The 14,128-nt window shown below is 38.6% G+C and overlaps 1 protein-coding gene across 1 annotated transcript in view; it reads right to left on the reverse strand.

Moving 5' to 3' along the window:
• Nucleotides 1-3,390: 3,390 nt before the first annotated feature.
• Nucleotides 3,391-14,128, reverse strand: part of FAM171A1 (family with sequence similarity 171 member A1) — a 53,136-nt gene continuing 42,398 nt past the window's right edge. The window contains exons 8-10 of the mRNA XM_009275694.2: nt 9,527-9,643; nt 6,916-7,030; nt 3,391-6,264 (exon numbers count right to left, since the gene is read on the reverse strand). Coding sequence (XP_009273969.2) covers nt 4,563-6,264; nt 6,916-7,030; nt 9,527-9,643 — 1,934 coding nt within the window. The 3' untranslated portion in view covers nt 3,391-4,562. The remainder of the gene's footprint in view (nt 6,265-6,915; nt 7,031-9,526; nt 9,644-14,128) is intronic.

Consider the following 14,128-nt stretch of genomic DNA (forward strand, 5'->3'; position numbering starts at 1 on the left):
ATTATCATATTATATGTATCATATATATATGAGTAAGGTTAGCACTGAACCTGCCAGCTTACATTTGTCTGTAAGCAGAGGAACAGGAAAAGAATAATAATTGAGTTGCTCTTATTTTTCTCAACTTTTGAAACAATTAGTAGTTAAAATTGTTTTAACTATTTTAATCTAAAAACAAGGTGCTATTCAGGAGGTGAGAGAAAAGAGGCACGTTTACACTTGAACACACTACGCTGCCATCAGCGATGATGCATTTTGATTTGAATGGATGATGTAAGCTGAATACTGCCTCAGCTAAGATGCTGGGCAAGGTCTCTCAAGCTGACAGGGATCTCTGCACTTGGACTGACAGCAGGCCCATGAAACAACTGATGATCTTGTGCCAGCTGCCTGCTGGTGTTACTGAATTTATAAACTGTGCTTATACTGAAATGATAAACTGTGTTTTATACACAGTATATATGGAGAAACGGTTCACCACCAGGTGGCAGATATTCCAACTTTAAGGATTTCAAATGCTAAAGAGACCCAAATCGCAGCACTGATTCCAAAAAACCTTACCTGTGGCCCATACATTTTAGAAAAGCAAACTGACATTCTTCTTCTCATTTGACCAAGTCCAAGGATATACTGGATGGATGCTACCGTGTCCCATGCTGCAGGTTACAGCCTATTGATAGTTTAAGAGGTACTGTGTTATAACAAGCTTTAATCCTCAGATGAATTTTCCTTGGTTAAGAAAAAAATGCTGCCTTTTTTTGGTTCACTAGGGACCTTCCTAGAGAAAGAGTAAATATCTAATCCAACACTTGCTCATTTACACCTGTACTATTCTATAGGCTAAACCCTACACGGGACATTGGTAATTTCTTACCAATTTCAACCATGTTGGTTTAGGATATTGACATAAAATTGGTCTTCCAGCACATTCATGGATAGAATGAAGGGCAGAAAATGAAAATACTGCCAAGGTATTTCAAGAGTGTTTAATTCACTCTACTAAAGCTACTCAGTCCTTCCCGTAAGAGAGAAAAGCATCACGAGCAATTTCTAAATGGTGGGGTTTCTTTGTAAGCTGTTCATCTAAGCTCAGTACCACAATTTTGTATATTTGTGTAATGTGTTAGCTTGCAAATGCTCTGAGGCAGGAACCATTTTTTTTCCTCTATTTGTAGAGGTTTTAGCATGCTGGTACCCTGACAAAGCACCTAATCAAATAATAAAAGGTCATTATCACAATGAGTCAAGGTGCTTTACAGACAGTTTAATAAGCTTTAAGAAGCAAGTATTTCAGCAGGAACAAAGTGGGAGCTGGGGGAAAACCATGAAGCGAATGGACTTTTAATGAGTGTATTAACTCCAACAGACCCTATGATATAAATGGTCTTTGGATAATACAACCTAAGATTTAAAAATTATCTTTACTCTTTCACTCATTATCCATTTGAAAATCCTGATTGCTGGTAGATTAATTGAAAACCTGTTCCTAGTATTTTTTTAAGTCCAATATATTTTCATTACTTTTGTAAGCTTTGTCATTACAATCTTTTGCATTTTTTCCCCACTAATACTTGCTGTCAAAAAATAACCTAGAAAAGCAGTTGTTTTGTTATCTTCTACATGGACTAAGATCACTTGGAGCTGCTGATGCCAAGACCTATGCCAGCTATACTTTGTTCTCTATGTTTTATAACCATTATCGGTACTTGCTTCACTGTGCAACTGCAAAATATAAGCAACAAAATGTCTTCATATTTTACCAAAGTATCTTCCTCAGTATGTTTTTGAAAATGAAAACTCAGAACTTGGCACTGGACTGTAAGATTAGAAAAGTGTGTACAGTGGACACACTCTAATCTCAACCCATAATGTGATCTGTGTTACTCTGTTACAATTTCATTTAACATGTGGCTCAGATGTGTTGGACATACTGAGAATTACATTTCATAAACTATATATTCTGCAAAATCAAACTACTACATGGCTGGTGATATCACAGCAATTTAAAAAAAAATGCTATTTTAAAGAAGATTTGCAAAATATCCACACTGTGTTTGTTCAAATGTATTTGCTGTATTAGGACCACAAATCATCAAACCATCAACCTATGTGTTTTGAACATAAAACCAACACAATTAAAGAAACAAACCACTGCAATTTAATAGCAACAATCTCACTTTACAAGATAATAACGATGGAAACTTTGCAAAGAAATCTGAAAAAGAATGTAATTAAAAGTGACAGATTTAAGACAACAGAAAGTTGAAAATTAAATAGCATAATAATTCTACTGTGCGGAATTTTTAACCAGAATATTTACTTGATGCAGCATTCTGATTAATAAGTGACGCTGTGTTACCAGCACTCACTGACATCTGATAAATACTATTCCTTTAAAGTAGTATTTTTCTGTTCAGCGACCTTGCACAGACTGACAATAAGTAACCCAGACCCCAAAGCCAGTTCACATGTGGTCAGTAGCAAAATTCCTAAACAGAACAGGAAAGGACCTGGAACGCATGTGATGACTAAAACATAACTTACTGCTAATACGGTGATTTCAATATTCAGTGCACTCCACAAATATTATTTAGATTTCTTTTACGACATATACCACTGCCAAACATGAATTAAAGCAAAACAGAGGCGATGTGGCTTTATGGATGGAGAGGAGCATTGGACTGGGAACTAGGAAATTGGGATTAAGTTCCTGGCTCGAGCCCAGACTCCCAGGTAAGACATTCAGTAAGATGGAAATTACAACACTGGCCTCCTAAGAAAACCTTGAAATCTACTGAAAAAAAAAGAACAATGAATCCGAGTCAGGGCTTATTATTAAAAATTAAATAGGAACTATATAACACTTTCTCTAATCACTTTAGAGATTACATAATAATTAACTTTATTAAGCATGACTGCTGCTGATGCTGCGTAAAAATAATTGAATGAAACGTGATAAACAATGTATACAAAGGATTCCACAAGAGTGGAAGTCACATACTTTCCCTTCTTTGAACCCAACTCATGAAGAAGTGAGAAGTATGCAGTAAGTGTGAGTACCTGCAGAAATCTCAGAAAGAAAGCTGGTCCCACAGGAAGCGTGACTCCATAGAGAATTTTGGTGATACCAGGATTTCATTTCCAAAGTCTTCAGTGATATTTAAGCAAATAGTTACGTATTTATCAACATAGGGAGGATGCTTTTCTGAAAAGGGGTCTAAATTTCAGTATTGACTGAAGTTCATGAGAACTACATAAGAAAGTGTGTTAGTAAGTCACACAAGCATAAATATGCACAGCAAAAGTGAAACCAAAGTATTTTTCTTATTAAATAATATAAAATAATGTGATGACCACCAACAGAGGAAAAAATCCACAAAGATATTTTTTGCAGTTTATTTTCAATTATAATTTTTGGATAACCAAGCAGTTCTGTATGGAGAAAGCACAGAAGAGTCATTCTGGCACTTTTGGATAGTACATTTCCCCCCCCCCCCCCCAAAAAAAAAAATTTTTTTTTGCTAGACACATTCAGTCCACTTGCTCGGTCTATAGTCCATTTTATATGAGCATGATTAGCTCATATGATTCCAGAGGAAACTAACAATATATACAGTCAATGAAACTATCTTCTTGGCTACTCTGGGCCCTTTAAAATGTCTTCTAAGTCTATCCTGGCTAAACAGAATCCACAATATACATGATAGCTACAGAATACACTGTACTGAAATGAGAAATGCTCAGCACAAAATGGGACTCTTGGCATGCAGCTTAAAATAAAAGGTAGAAGTTCAGAAGTTTATAAAATCCCAAATGGGGTCAATTAAAAGGAGTTAGCAAAAGAAGGGACTGTTCATTGTTACTGTAAAAAAGGCACTTTGAGTAAATGGGACCAGAATTGGAGGAATCTTAGTCGACACAAAGTTCAGTTTGGTTTCATAAAAAGGCTTCAATGCTAAGGGATGCTACTCAAGTTTCCTGCAGTTTTACATTAAAATAAATTGCTGAGTAGTTTATAATAAAGGACATAAAATGTTTACAACCAACTTGTAAAATTAAGAAAAGCATAGTATAAGCAAAATATTACTAAAAGCAGCAATGCATAGCCTTTCGTTGAGATAATGCACAATTTTGGACACCATGTGTCAAACTCTTGTTTTTAAGATACTTTCAGTAGCATTATCAACATAAAATTGGCCTACAAAACAAAAGCTTTACCAGCTCCCATTCATAAGGAGATTGAGGTCATAAACCAACCAAAACAATTTGTCAGTATTTTCAACATCCTGGATGACCAATATCAAGTATATGGAATAACAATCACACTCTTTGTTCAGCTATCTCACTGGAGGCAGCCGATAAATCAGAGGAATGATTTTAATTCTTTTCTAACATTTACACAGTAATGCATTTAAGTTCTTTCAAATGTTGCTCACCACAGTTTGTTTTTCTTTTCTCTCCACAACAAAAAAAAAAGAAAAAAAAACAATCAAGCACTTCCACAGAAAGAATATTTGGCAATTTTATACTGAATCCACTGAATGGTGGATTTTCACAATAGCTCACTTTAGATTGAAAGTCATTAGTGGTCTTTCCTCTCGTTTCTGCCAAGGACTCTTCTTATCTTCACCTTGGTCATCTTCCTCATCCTCCTCATCCTCCTCATCATCTTGAACTGATGTTCCGTGTTCAGGACTAGTTAATGGCTCTGGTTTGGCATCCACAGTTCTTGTTTCCTCCTGCAGACTGGGCAGCTGCACACCACTTCTCTTACTAGTGCCTTCTAGTAGGCATCGTAGAGCATTGTCCTCAGGGCTACAAACGGCTGTTCCACACTCGCTGCCACTTTGGTCCATATCATCCAAGTATACAAGTTGTGTGTAAGCTGTGCTATCTGAAACCTTCCGCTCTCTCTGCTGGTGCTCTTGCACTGGTGGGTGACTCTGTGGCGCAGACAGATGATCTCCTCTTCCCTTTCGGGCAGATTTTGGTTCATTCATGTCAACACCAGAGTCCAAACTGGCATCGTTACTCCCATTCCTACCAGCTCTTTGGAGATCGATGTATGAATGTCTAACGTGAGCATTTGAACGTCCATCTAGAGAAACAAACCATGCTCGAGGATGAGGCAATGGCTTTCCACCTCCTAATTCCATCAAAGCCTTTTCTGTAAGAAGCTGTACTTCACTATTCATTTGAGCCAGGGATGCATCATTAAGTGAGGCAGGAATGGAAATAGATTCAGACATGGAAGCATTTTGTTGACTCCACTCAGCTGCACCTGCATCTTGCAAATGTTGCTGAGATATTGCTTGGGCTGCTAACTGTTGGGGTTGCAGCTGTTGGGGGGTGTGTGGAAAAAGCCGTGCATGAGGGTTAGGAAGCTCAGCCTGAAGTCTTTCTATATCAATCTGCTGGTCAGCTGGGACAACCAGTGGCTGGCTAACAAAAGGGTGTTCTCCCGGCAATTTCATGTAATGACCTGGGATGACCAATGCAGGCAAAACTTTTCTGTAAACACTGTCATTGACTTGGTCAACAGAATTGCAGCAGATTAACTGACCTGGTCGAGGGAAAGATGTAGGTCTTTCAAGGTGGTCAACCGAACGAGACATCATACAATCAGTAGGTCTGCAGTCCAGCAGCTCTTTTTCAGGGGCTGAAGGTGTGGGGTATATTTGTTCCTGAATATTGTATTTACTTCCAGTAGCAACATGGTTCATAGATACTTGAATTTCTCTCTCTTGCTTTTCAAATAAAGGCTGAGACAACATAGCATTGTAACTTCTCCTATACTCATCTTTGATAGGGGACTCATAGCCTTCAGCTGTTTCTGTAGATTTTCTTGGCTTTAAAGGAAAACTGTCTGCTGATTTGTGGTAGCCTTTTCTTAGAGACCCGCTGGGAGTCAGGTCATCCAAGGAAATTCTGCTCTTGTCTTTCTCCTTGTCAGAGAGCAGTTCCTCTCGGGAGCTAAACTCCTGGGAAGTACTGAATGAGTGTTTGAGCATAGGTGTATGTATATCTGCTTCTCCGGTAGGTGATACCATCTCCATGTGAACAGCACTGATTAATTCCTTTGCACCTGAGTTTTCAGTGTGTCCATTGCTAGCAACAGACAGCCCGCCAGGAAACTCTGACTCGCGACGTGAAAATATTAAATTTATATGAGACATAGAGGTTGCTTGATCCTTCTTAGAAGTGTCCAGTGCTGTGGAAAGTTGCAGTTTCTTATGATGCTGACGCGGTCTTAAACATTTTCTTCTATAAAAGCCGGTAACAAAAGAAGTTACACATTTATGACTGTTGTACACAGAAACAAGAACAGCAAGTGTGTCTTAATGGGAGATTTTTAAGCAGTGATTAATATTAGGGGAATTGAGCTTTTATTACATAACCTAACAATTAAAAGCTTATCCCAGTAGCGAATATAAAATTAAAGAATAACTAATGTCAATTGGGAAATATCTCAAGCACCAGTTACAAACTGGAGCAAATGTCTGGAGGAGGCAAATACAAAATCACTCATTAATATACACTTGCTGATAAAAGTTTAACATTCATTTTAATATAAGACTAATAAAAAGATCACTTGCAAGTGCAGAACAGGTACAGTGACAGAGATCTTGGACCTATGCCTATGTTCGATAGGAGATTTTAGAACATCTTACAAGGAAAACACAGGTACAGGTGTGTGCGCTTCATTCAACTACCATCTTACCAAAAGCAGCAACTGTCTATGCCGCATGTAACCAGGAACATAGGAAATTTGATCTGTTTCTTTCTTTTTCAAGTGCTTACTTGCTTTTTTTTCCCCCAAGTAAAAATGTTTCAATACAAAATCTTTTAATTTCATGAGCACAAAAATGCTTATGTTTCCAACGTGAACTAAGTAACCAGAATGGTGAATCTTACCTGCAATAATACAAAAGCAGACACAGCAACACTAGAAGTATGAGAGCCATCCCTCCTAAAATTGCCAAAAGAAACATTGTGTGATAGCTGGTAATGTCGTGTGTTACAACGGGACCTGGAAGGCCAGAAAAGAGAATTTAGACCTGTAGCAATCTGCAAACAGGAAGAGGAACAACACTCTAAATAAAGAGAGGGACATCTTCCCCTGTTATCAGGGTGCTAAGTGAGCAACGCTGCCACCCATAGCCCTGGTGCCTGTTGAGCAGACCATCTCTGGCGAAGGGAGCAAGTTGTGGAGAAAGCATGTGCTGGTTTTCATGACTGCAAGTCCAAATAGATCATTCTGTGGAAAAGCAGTTAGTTTCAATGGGAGCATGCATCAGTGAATGCTGCCTTCCAGGTCCTGATGCCGACACAGTGCGCCAAAGCTCTCATCACTGGAGAAAAGCCATCACAGCATCTTCCAGCACTGTAATGCATGTAGCAGCACTGTGGCCAACAACTTCTCATTAACATTTGTGATGCTCTGCACTAAACAGTACATACAGTGCAGTACAGGATTCATTGGAAGATGTGTTGGTGCTCTTAAGTCTAGATCAAGCCAAGCCAAGCACATCTTCAGTAGCTTTAAAAAACAGGCCACTAGTGAAACAGCGTTGTAACTCCAGGTTTCAATAATGCTTAGTAACTGTTCTAACATACAAAGGAATGCACACATGTGGACAGCATCTGTTCACAATTACGCGTGTGTAACCCTGTTGGTTTGTAAAATCCTTATGATTTTGAAATAAAGGCCCGAATTTCCATCTGCAGGCAAGGAGGTACAGCACCAGCTGGCAGAGTAACATGCATGTACTTTGAAGGACAGGAAACTTGGCCGACATTAAGGTTCTAGATCATGAGGTTTGTAAAACCTCATCTGTGGATCTTGAGTGGTCTGTAGAGCCACTGCTAGGAATACAAAGCTCATTTTTGTCCATTTTTTGAGATAAGAAATGAAATAGATTCAATGAGGAGATAAAATAAGCAAAAAGACATTAACCTGATTAAAAATAACATCAAGTATATTGCATTTGGGAAGTCTAAATATTTATACATTCTGTCCCGCCACTACCTTTACATAATTGATTGATACTGTTGCTTCAGGACATTAGGCAAAAAGAAGAAGAGATAAATCACTTGAATTTTTCATTAAAATGTTGTTCCCGTTGCAACAAAGTTTTAGGAACCCAGATCTAGCTCTCAGAAAGAAGAAAAAATAAAATACAAGTAGAAATTCTGCCATACAAGTTAAACTGCAAGGACAAATAAGCCTTCTCCTGTTAGAGTTACAGGCCTTCTAACCTTGGAGTTACAGACACAATTTTATGACTAGTGTAACTTCCTTGCAGTCTGGGACAGAGCTGTACTGGGAAATTTATGGCTCAGAGCAGTTGCTTTTTCTTAAAGTACAATTATATTGTAAAATTCCATTAAATTCAATATGATAGTTTATTCAGATCTGCACCTGCCTCTAAACTCTGTTCAGCAATGAATCAGCTGAATATTCCAGCAGTTTCATTTAATATAACCTCAAATAAAAAGCTTGCATAAGGTATAATGCAGCAAACCCCTCCAAATGCTCTGCAGATCATGAAACAACTTCATGGCACATACAAGCAGACTTTAAAAACAGTCCTCATGTTAGAGTTTGCTTTGTTGGTTAGATGGAGTTTATTTAGCTTGCACAGCCAAGGCAAGAATGTTTTCATTCCTACTGTATTTGGTTTTCATCCAGAAAACCTAATAAAGAAAATCTGTAAGAGGAGGAGTTCTTTGATTGATTGGCTCTTTTATACACAGAGGTATCTCTGATTATTGGTGCCTGAAGAACTAATGTTAAGAAATCTGAGGCAGCCACAGACAGAAAAAAGGAAGAGCAAGCTGCAACATTAATAATCTCCACAAGCACAGAAGTACATGTAATGCCTAGTTCAAAGTGATTTTCTACAGTTATGCCAAGAGGCTTGCAGATGGCAACCAGTCAGCTCATCTACTAATGCCACTCTGCTAACACATTTCCTAGAACTTCTACGCAAAGTTATTTGCAGTATAAATTAATCAGTCACCAAGACAATGCAAAGCATAAGTCAGGGCAAAATGGGCATCTTCAGTGTAAAAGAAAAAAAAAGTTACAATCAATCAATCCATTAGGAAACGTCTAACCCCCGATGATGTTGGTCTTACGTGAATCCTTTTCTTTGGAAGTTCCTGTACAGAAACTTCACAGCACGTATTTTTCTACCTGCTGGAACACTAATACACTGATGTTATAACTCCCCTCATTTTCTAGCAATGGCTCTACCAGGCAGTGGTGATATAAATGCATCAAAGCAGGAACACTTTAAGAAGTTTTCCATTGAAATGACTCAGAGATTTTGAGCACAACAGTTACCCCCCACAATCCCCAAAAGATTTTAGCCCTTTACTTTCAGATTTCTGTTTTCTAATAATCCATTATTGATCAAGCTGTGGCATCTCAGATGAGGTCATTCTGAAAAATATAAACGTTATATATGAATAAATAATCACTCAATGCTGCGAATAGCAATAAAATTCAATTCCATCTTACCTGGGATAGTAGGTGACATAGCTGCAACCCAGTAGCCCAGCTGAGGTGCAATATAGGTCCAAGTCAACTGATTGCCTTCTTGTTGTACAAGGCCCAAACTACTCTTCAGCCATGTCCCTGTAAATGTAAAGGTTGTAGGAAGGCGTTACAGATATAGTCACACCTTCCTCTGCAAACAAGTGGAAAAGCAAGCAGTAACAAAACCTATCAGTGTGCTGCAGGGGTTGTGTACATTGCTGCGAAGTGGGAGATCGTGCCTTATTGTCACTGGCATTTGAGAGCTCCTGCAAGCAGTCATCCCCGTGGCCTTCTCAGAAGCTTTGTATACAAAAAACATTTAAGATTAAATAAAACTAATAAATCTTCAAAAAGGGTTAAAAGAAGATAATTATTGTCATATTAGATTCCCTTTTTTTGAAGAAGGATATTCCTGAAGCTGATTATGTGTAGACAGCCCACTTAAAAACTGTATTTCAAGAGACATCATATCTCCCAGACCACACGTGAGTGCTGCACGCCACCTGTCTATCAGCTCTGGCTGTCAACTTCTAGAAGACTGAAGAAAATACTTCCTCAAAATGTTGGCTTTCCTATGCAGAAAACAAGCTTATGAATGTTACTACATGTATGTTACTACAATAAATGTAGAATTAAGTTGCACCCTCACTTTGATTCAGGAACGTTAGTCATTCAAAATGTGTATACATCCAGGAATACTGTTTGGTAATGGATGATGAGTTTTTAAAAACATGTTTCTCAAAGGAAATGTAATAGATTTTTCAGAATTATCAAATGATCATTCCAAAATAAATAATATTTACAATTTTAAAGCAATGTGTTTAAGTACACATAACTCTTAAGTAGTCCAGATTGACAATCTGCACTAGTTGAGAGCTGTTCTACTTTCAGAAGATAAATTTTGTTGCAAGAATTGGGCTATGAAAAACCTTTACAACTCAATCAGCTGTATGCCTTTTTGTAATTCATTAAGACCCCTGATTCTGGCGCTGTAGGAGAAAAAGTTCACCTTAGTTTCTGATATATTAAATGTCCAGTATGGCTTGTAGACTGCTCCCATATTTATTCTCTGTGAAAGAAACACAGAATTGCTGGCCTGGACACTGAGGGCAGTCGCTGGGAAGCCACCCCTGGCGCCAAGCAGTGTTTCCTGAACCTGCAGTCCTGGCTTGGCATCTCCAGCGGGTGCCGTAACAGAGGGCATTAACTCACTAAGGAGGTTCTTCACACACTTTGGTGGCCACTACCAGTATAGCTGATCTCTGTACAGAGAAGGGATAAACCCCTCTGCACTTCTGTAGCGCAGCTCTGTATTTCTGTGCAAAACGGGGACAGAATGGTGCATTTACCTTACTCAGCTTCAAATGCTCACTTTAAAGGCAAGCTGCATCTTGTACTTGTGACTCCCTTTCCTTTAAATAGTCTCCTGCATGTAATTCTGGAAACGGTGCTTTTCATCAGATGGCACTCAGGACTAAGCACGAGCATTTGTGGATGACAGTTGTCTGAACCCTTAGCAGTCAGTGCAGAACATACAGAAGAGATGCTGTTGTTGTTTTGTTTTTCTAATACCACTGAGATCCTGATGATTTCCTCTGTGTTCCTTAGATTATCCATCTGTGCAAACCCTGTACATATGAGAATGGCTTTTCTGAGTATTTATTTCCTCTCTACTACTGATTTTTCCTATGTAAGTACACCCTTAAAGTCCACCATCTTTGGCCAATAATAAACCCATCTGAATATAGTGAAAGGTTTAGAAAAATACACGTTTAAGAGGATTTCTAGATCTAGGTGACTATTATTGCCAGATAGTGACTCTGTATTTGCAACCAAACTGAATTTGTAGGCAACAGGGGAAAGGAATTATTGATGTAATTTTCAGTTTTCCAAGTATCATTTCCAGTCTGTATAGGGTAGCAATAATCTGTTATTTCACAAAGAAAGTCACACAAGATAATTTTAATTCACAGTACCAAAAGGACCAAAATCTGTATACACAGATTTGCACATATGGCATCCATAACTGTCGTATCAGAACACCTTGATGTAGCCATTAGTTTACCTCTTTTAGGGAAACATTATCAGGTTGATTGATAATGATTCAGTAATGATTGAATTGTCCAGAGTTACGTGTGAAGTTTCTGGAAAAACTAGGAAAAATTAGATTCATTTTCTCCACTAAGATGGCCACTGTCCCTTCAGATTTTCTACGCGTGCACTTTTGAGGAAGATGTCATACTAATAGCCCTGAACCACAGGGTGAAAAATAGCCCATAGGTCAAAAACTGCTTCTATCTTGTGCCTAAAATGCCATTTGGTAAGAAAACCCCTGTAAGCTTAAACTTTGCCATTTTTTTTTCTGCAAGGTTCGGACAATGAGAATATGCACCACCTATTCAAATACGCAACTATGTGAAACAAAAGTTTAAAAGAGATATAAAAGTGCTGATGAAAAAAAAAGAATAGAGGGACCTGTGTTATGAATTCATCATGCTTTCCATACTTCTCTTACCGTCTCTTAAGCCATCTAAATTCACACACAAGTAGAACACATGCATATGTAATTTAGCAAAGTTCATTATCTTCGTAGTCTATTTTTATAGTTACCTCCTTGAGGTGAAGCTATTATTGATTCCCTCACTAGGGGGAACTTGTGTCCAGCTTGCCTTGTTCACATTACACTGCACTCTAATGAACACAATCCTCCTAATGCCTCTTTAAAAGCCTTTTGCTCAGTAATACCCTGCTTGCATAATGCAGCGATCAAGAAGCTAACAGAGGCTGCACTCTTATCGCTGCGAGCAGAGCTCAGCTGCCATCCTGCCAAACAAGCAGCAGCTCAGATTGCTCATATTTTAGCAACGAAAGGAATCCCGGTATTTGCAATGGAAGCAAACAATAGAGTCTACTGCACAAGGTCAGTCAGTTTTCATGCTTGTCTTCTGCTCATTTAGGCCATCCGTTTTTGCTAACCACTGGGTATACTCGAGGAAATGTATTGGTCTGTATAACACTAGGGAAAAATGTAATTCCCTCTCTCTGTTATGGGCAGTTAAGAATTTCAAAAGTGTAAGAGATGTATCCGATATTGGTCATCTTTAAACAAGAGTAATGAAGCTTTTGTTGACCATACCCCACACATTAGTATGTGATGACAGCTAGAAAATAATTACTTTTTAAATGGCACTGTCCCAAGTTCTTTCATCAGGACAACACCAAGTGTGGGTTCCTGGGAACCACGGGTACACAATCTCATCAGCTGCCTTTTTTAATACTTTCCTGGTCCAACACTTTGGTGATAAACTCACCTCTTATACTTCCACCATCTCTTACCAATAGTCCACTAATAAAACAGAACATCCTCCTGCATGGTGGGATGGAGAGAATAAAGAACTCCATCCTTCACAGCAACAGCAGCAAAACAGGTTTGAGTGGAAATAGTCAAAACACAAAGTCCTGTATTGTTTCTTGTAGCCAAAAGCCAACATAGTATTACTAGAGGGAACTGATGTGCCTTCAGTATTCTGCAAATCCATCGGGGCATTTCCAGGTCTCTCTCATATTTCATGCTTTATAGGTTCCGATATCCTGGTCGCTTTTCAACTATCATTAAACACCAAGCAGTGTTCTTGTAGCTCCCTACATGCAATGCCTTGCTGTAATGACCTAATGTTGGACCTTCTACTGAGCAAAACCCAATTGCATTGTATTTACTCGCTATGCTCCTAGCATTTCAAGCTGCCTTGAGTAAGCAAGGGTTCATTGCTGTGCAGCCTCAAGAATAAATTCCCTATCTCATCCCAGATTCTTCCTTGCAGTGGGAAACAAGATGTTTTCCTGTTCTAAAAATGCAGCTAATCACCCTCTTCTGTGTCCTCACATACTTGCTCTTGTAAGCAAGGGAGGAGACTGAGGGGCAGTGAGTAAAGAACTTCTTCCATTTTTCTGTCCTTTCCTATCCACTAGCCTGCAAATGGAGTAAGGGCAAGCAGCATTCATTTTTTACTATGCAGGCAGGATTACAACTGCAGGAGAACTAAGCAGAAGGATTTAGGAGGGAAGAGGGGTCTTACCTCCCAGCATGGCTGTTATGATAATTTAATTTGTTATTCTCCAAATATCCTATAACATCTACTTCCTCGCCCCACCCAAGTCAGCACAATCAACTAGCTTCACTGCTTATTAAGTTTTATACATGATGTGCAATAATTGTTAAGTGACAAGCAATACAGGATTATAAATAAAAAGCAGTACAAATAACTGGGTGTAATGGAACTGATCATTTTTGTTCAAGACTGATTATGTAGTTCCAAAGAAAACACGTCAATGCATCTTTGGAGCAGAAACAGCAAGTTCAGTATAGTTTGTAAGCACTGCATGATTTGGGCCAATTTGACATTAATTCTTAAAGAGCGTCTGGTGCTTCATGGAAAACTTCTATATATAGAGACATTCTTGCTTATAGATCATTTTTACATTTCTCTTCCTCTTTTTCCTCTATTACTGCTCAGTGGAGCCAACATGCTGATCCAGGATTCAAGTCAGGGGAGCTGTCTCCTGGCTCAAACTAATGGCAGGGGG

This window comes from Aptenodytes forsteri, unplaced genomic scaffold, assembly GCF_000699145.1.
Source record: "Aptenodytes forsteri isolate BGI_AS27 unplaced genomic scaffold, ASM69914v1 Scaffold172, whole genome shotgun sequence".
Classification (NCBI taxonomy): domain Eukaryota; kingdom Metazoa; phylum Chordata; class Aves; order Sphenisciformes; family Spheniscidae; genus Aptenodytes; species Aptenodytes forsteri.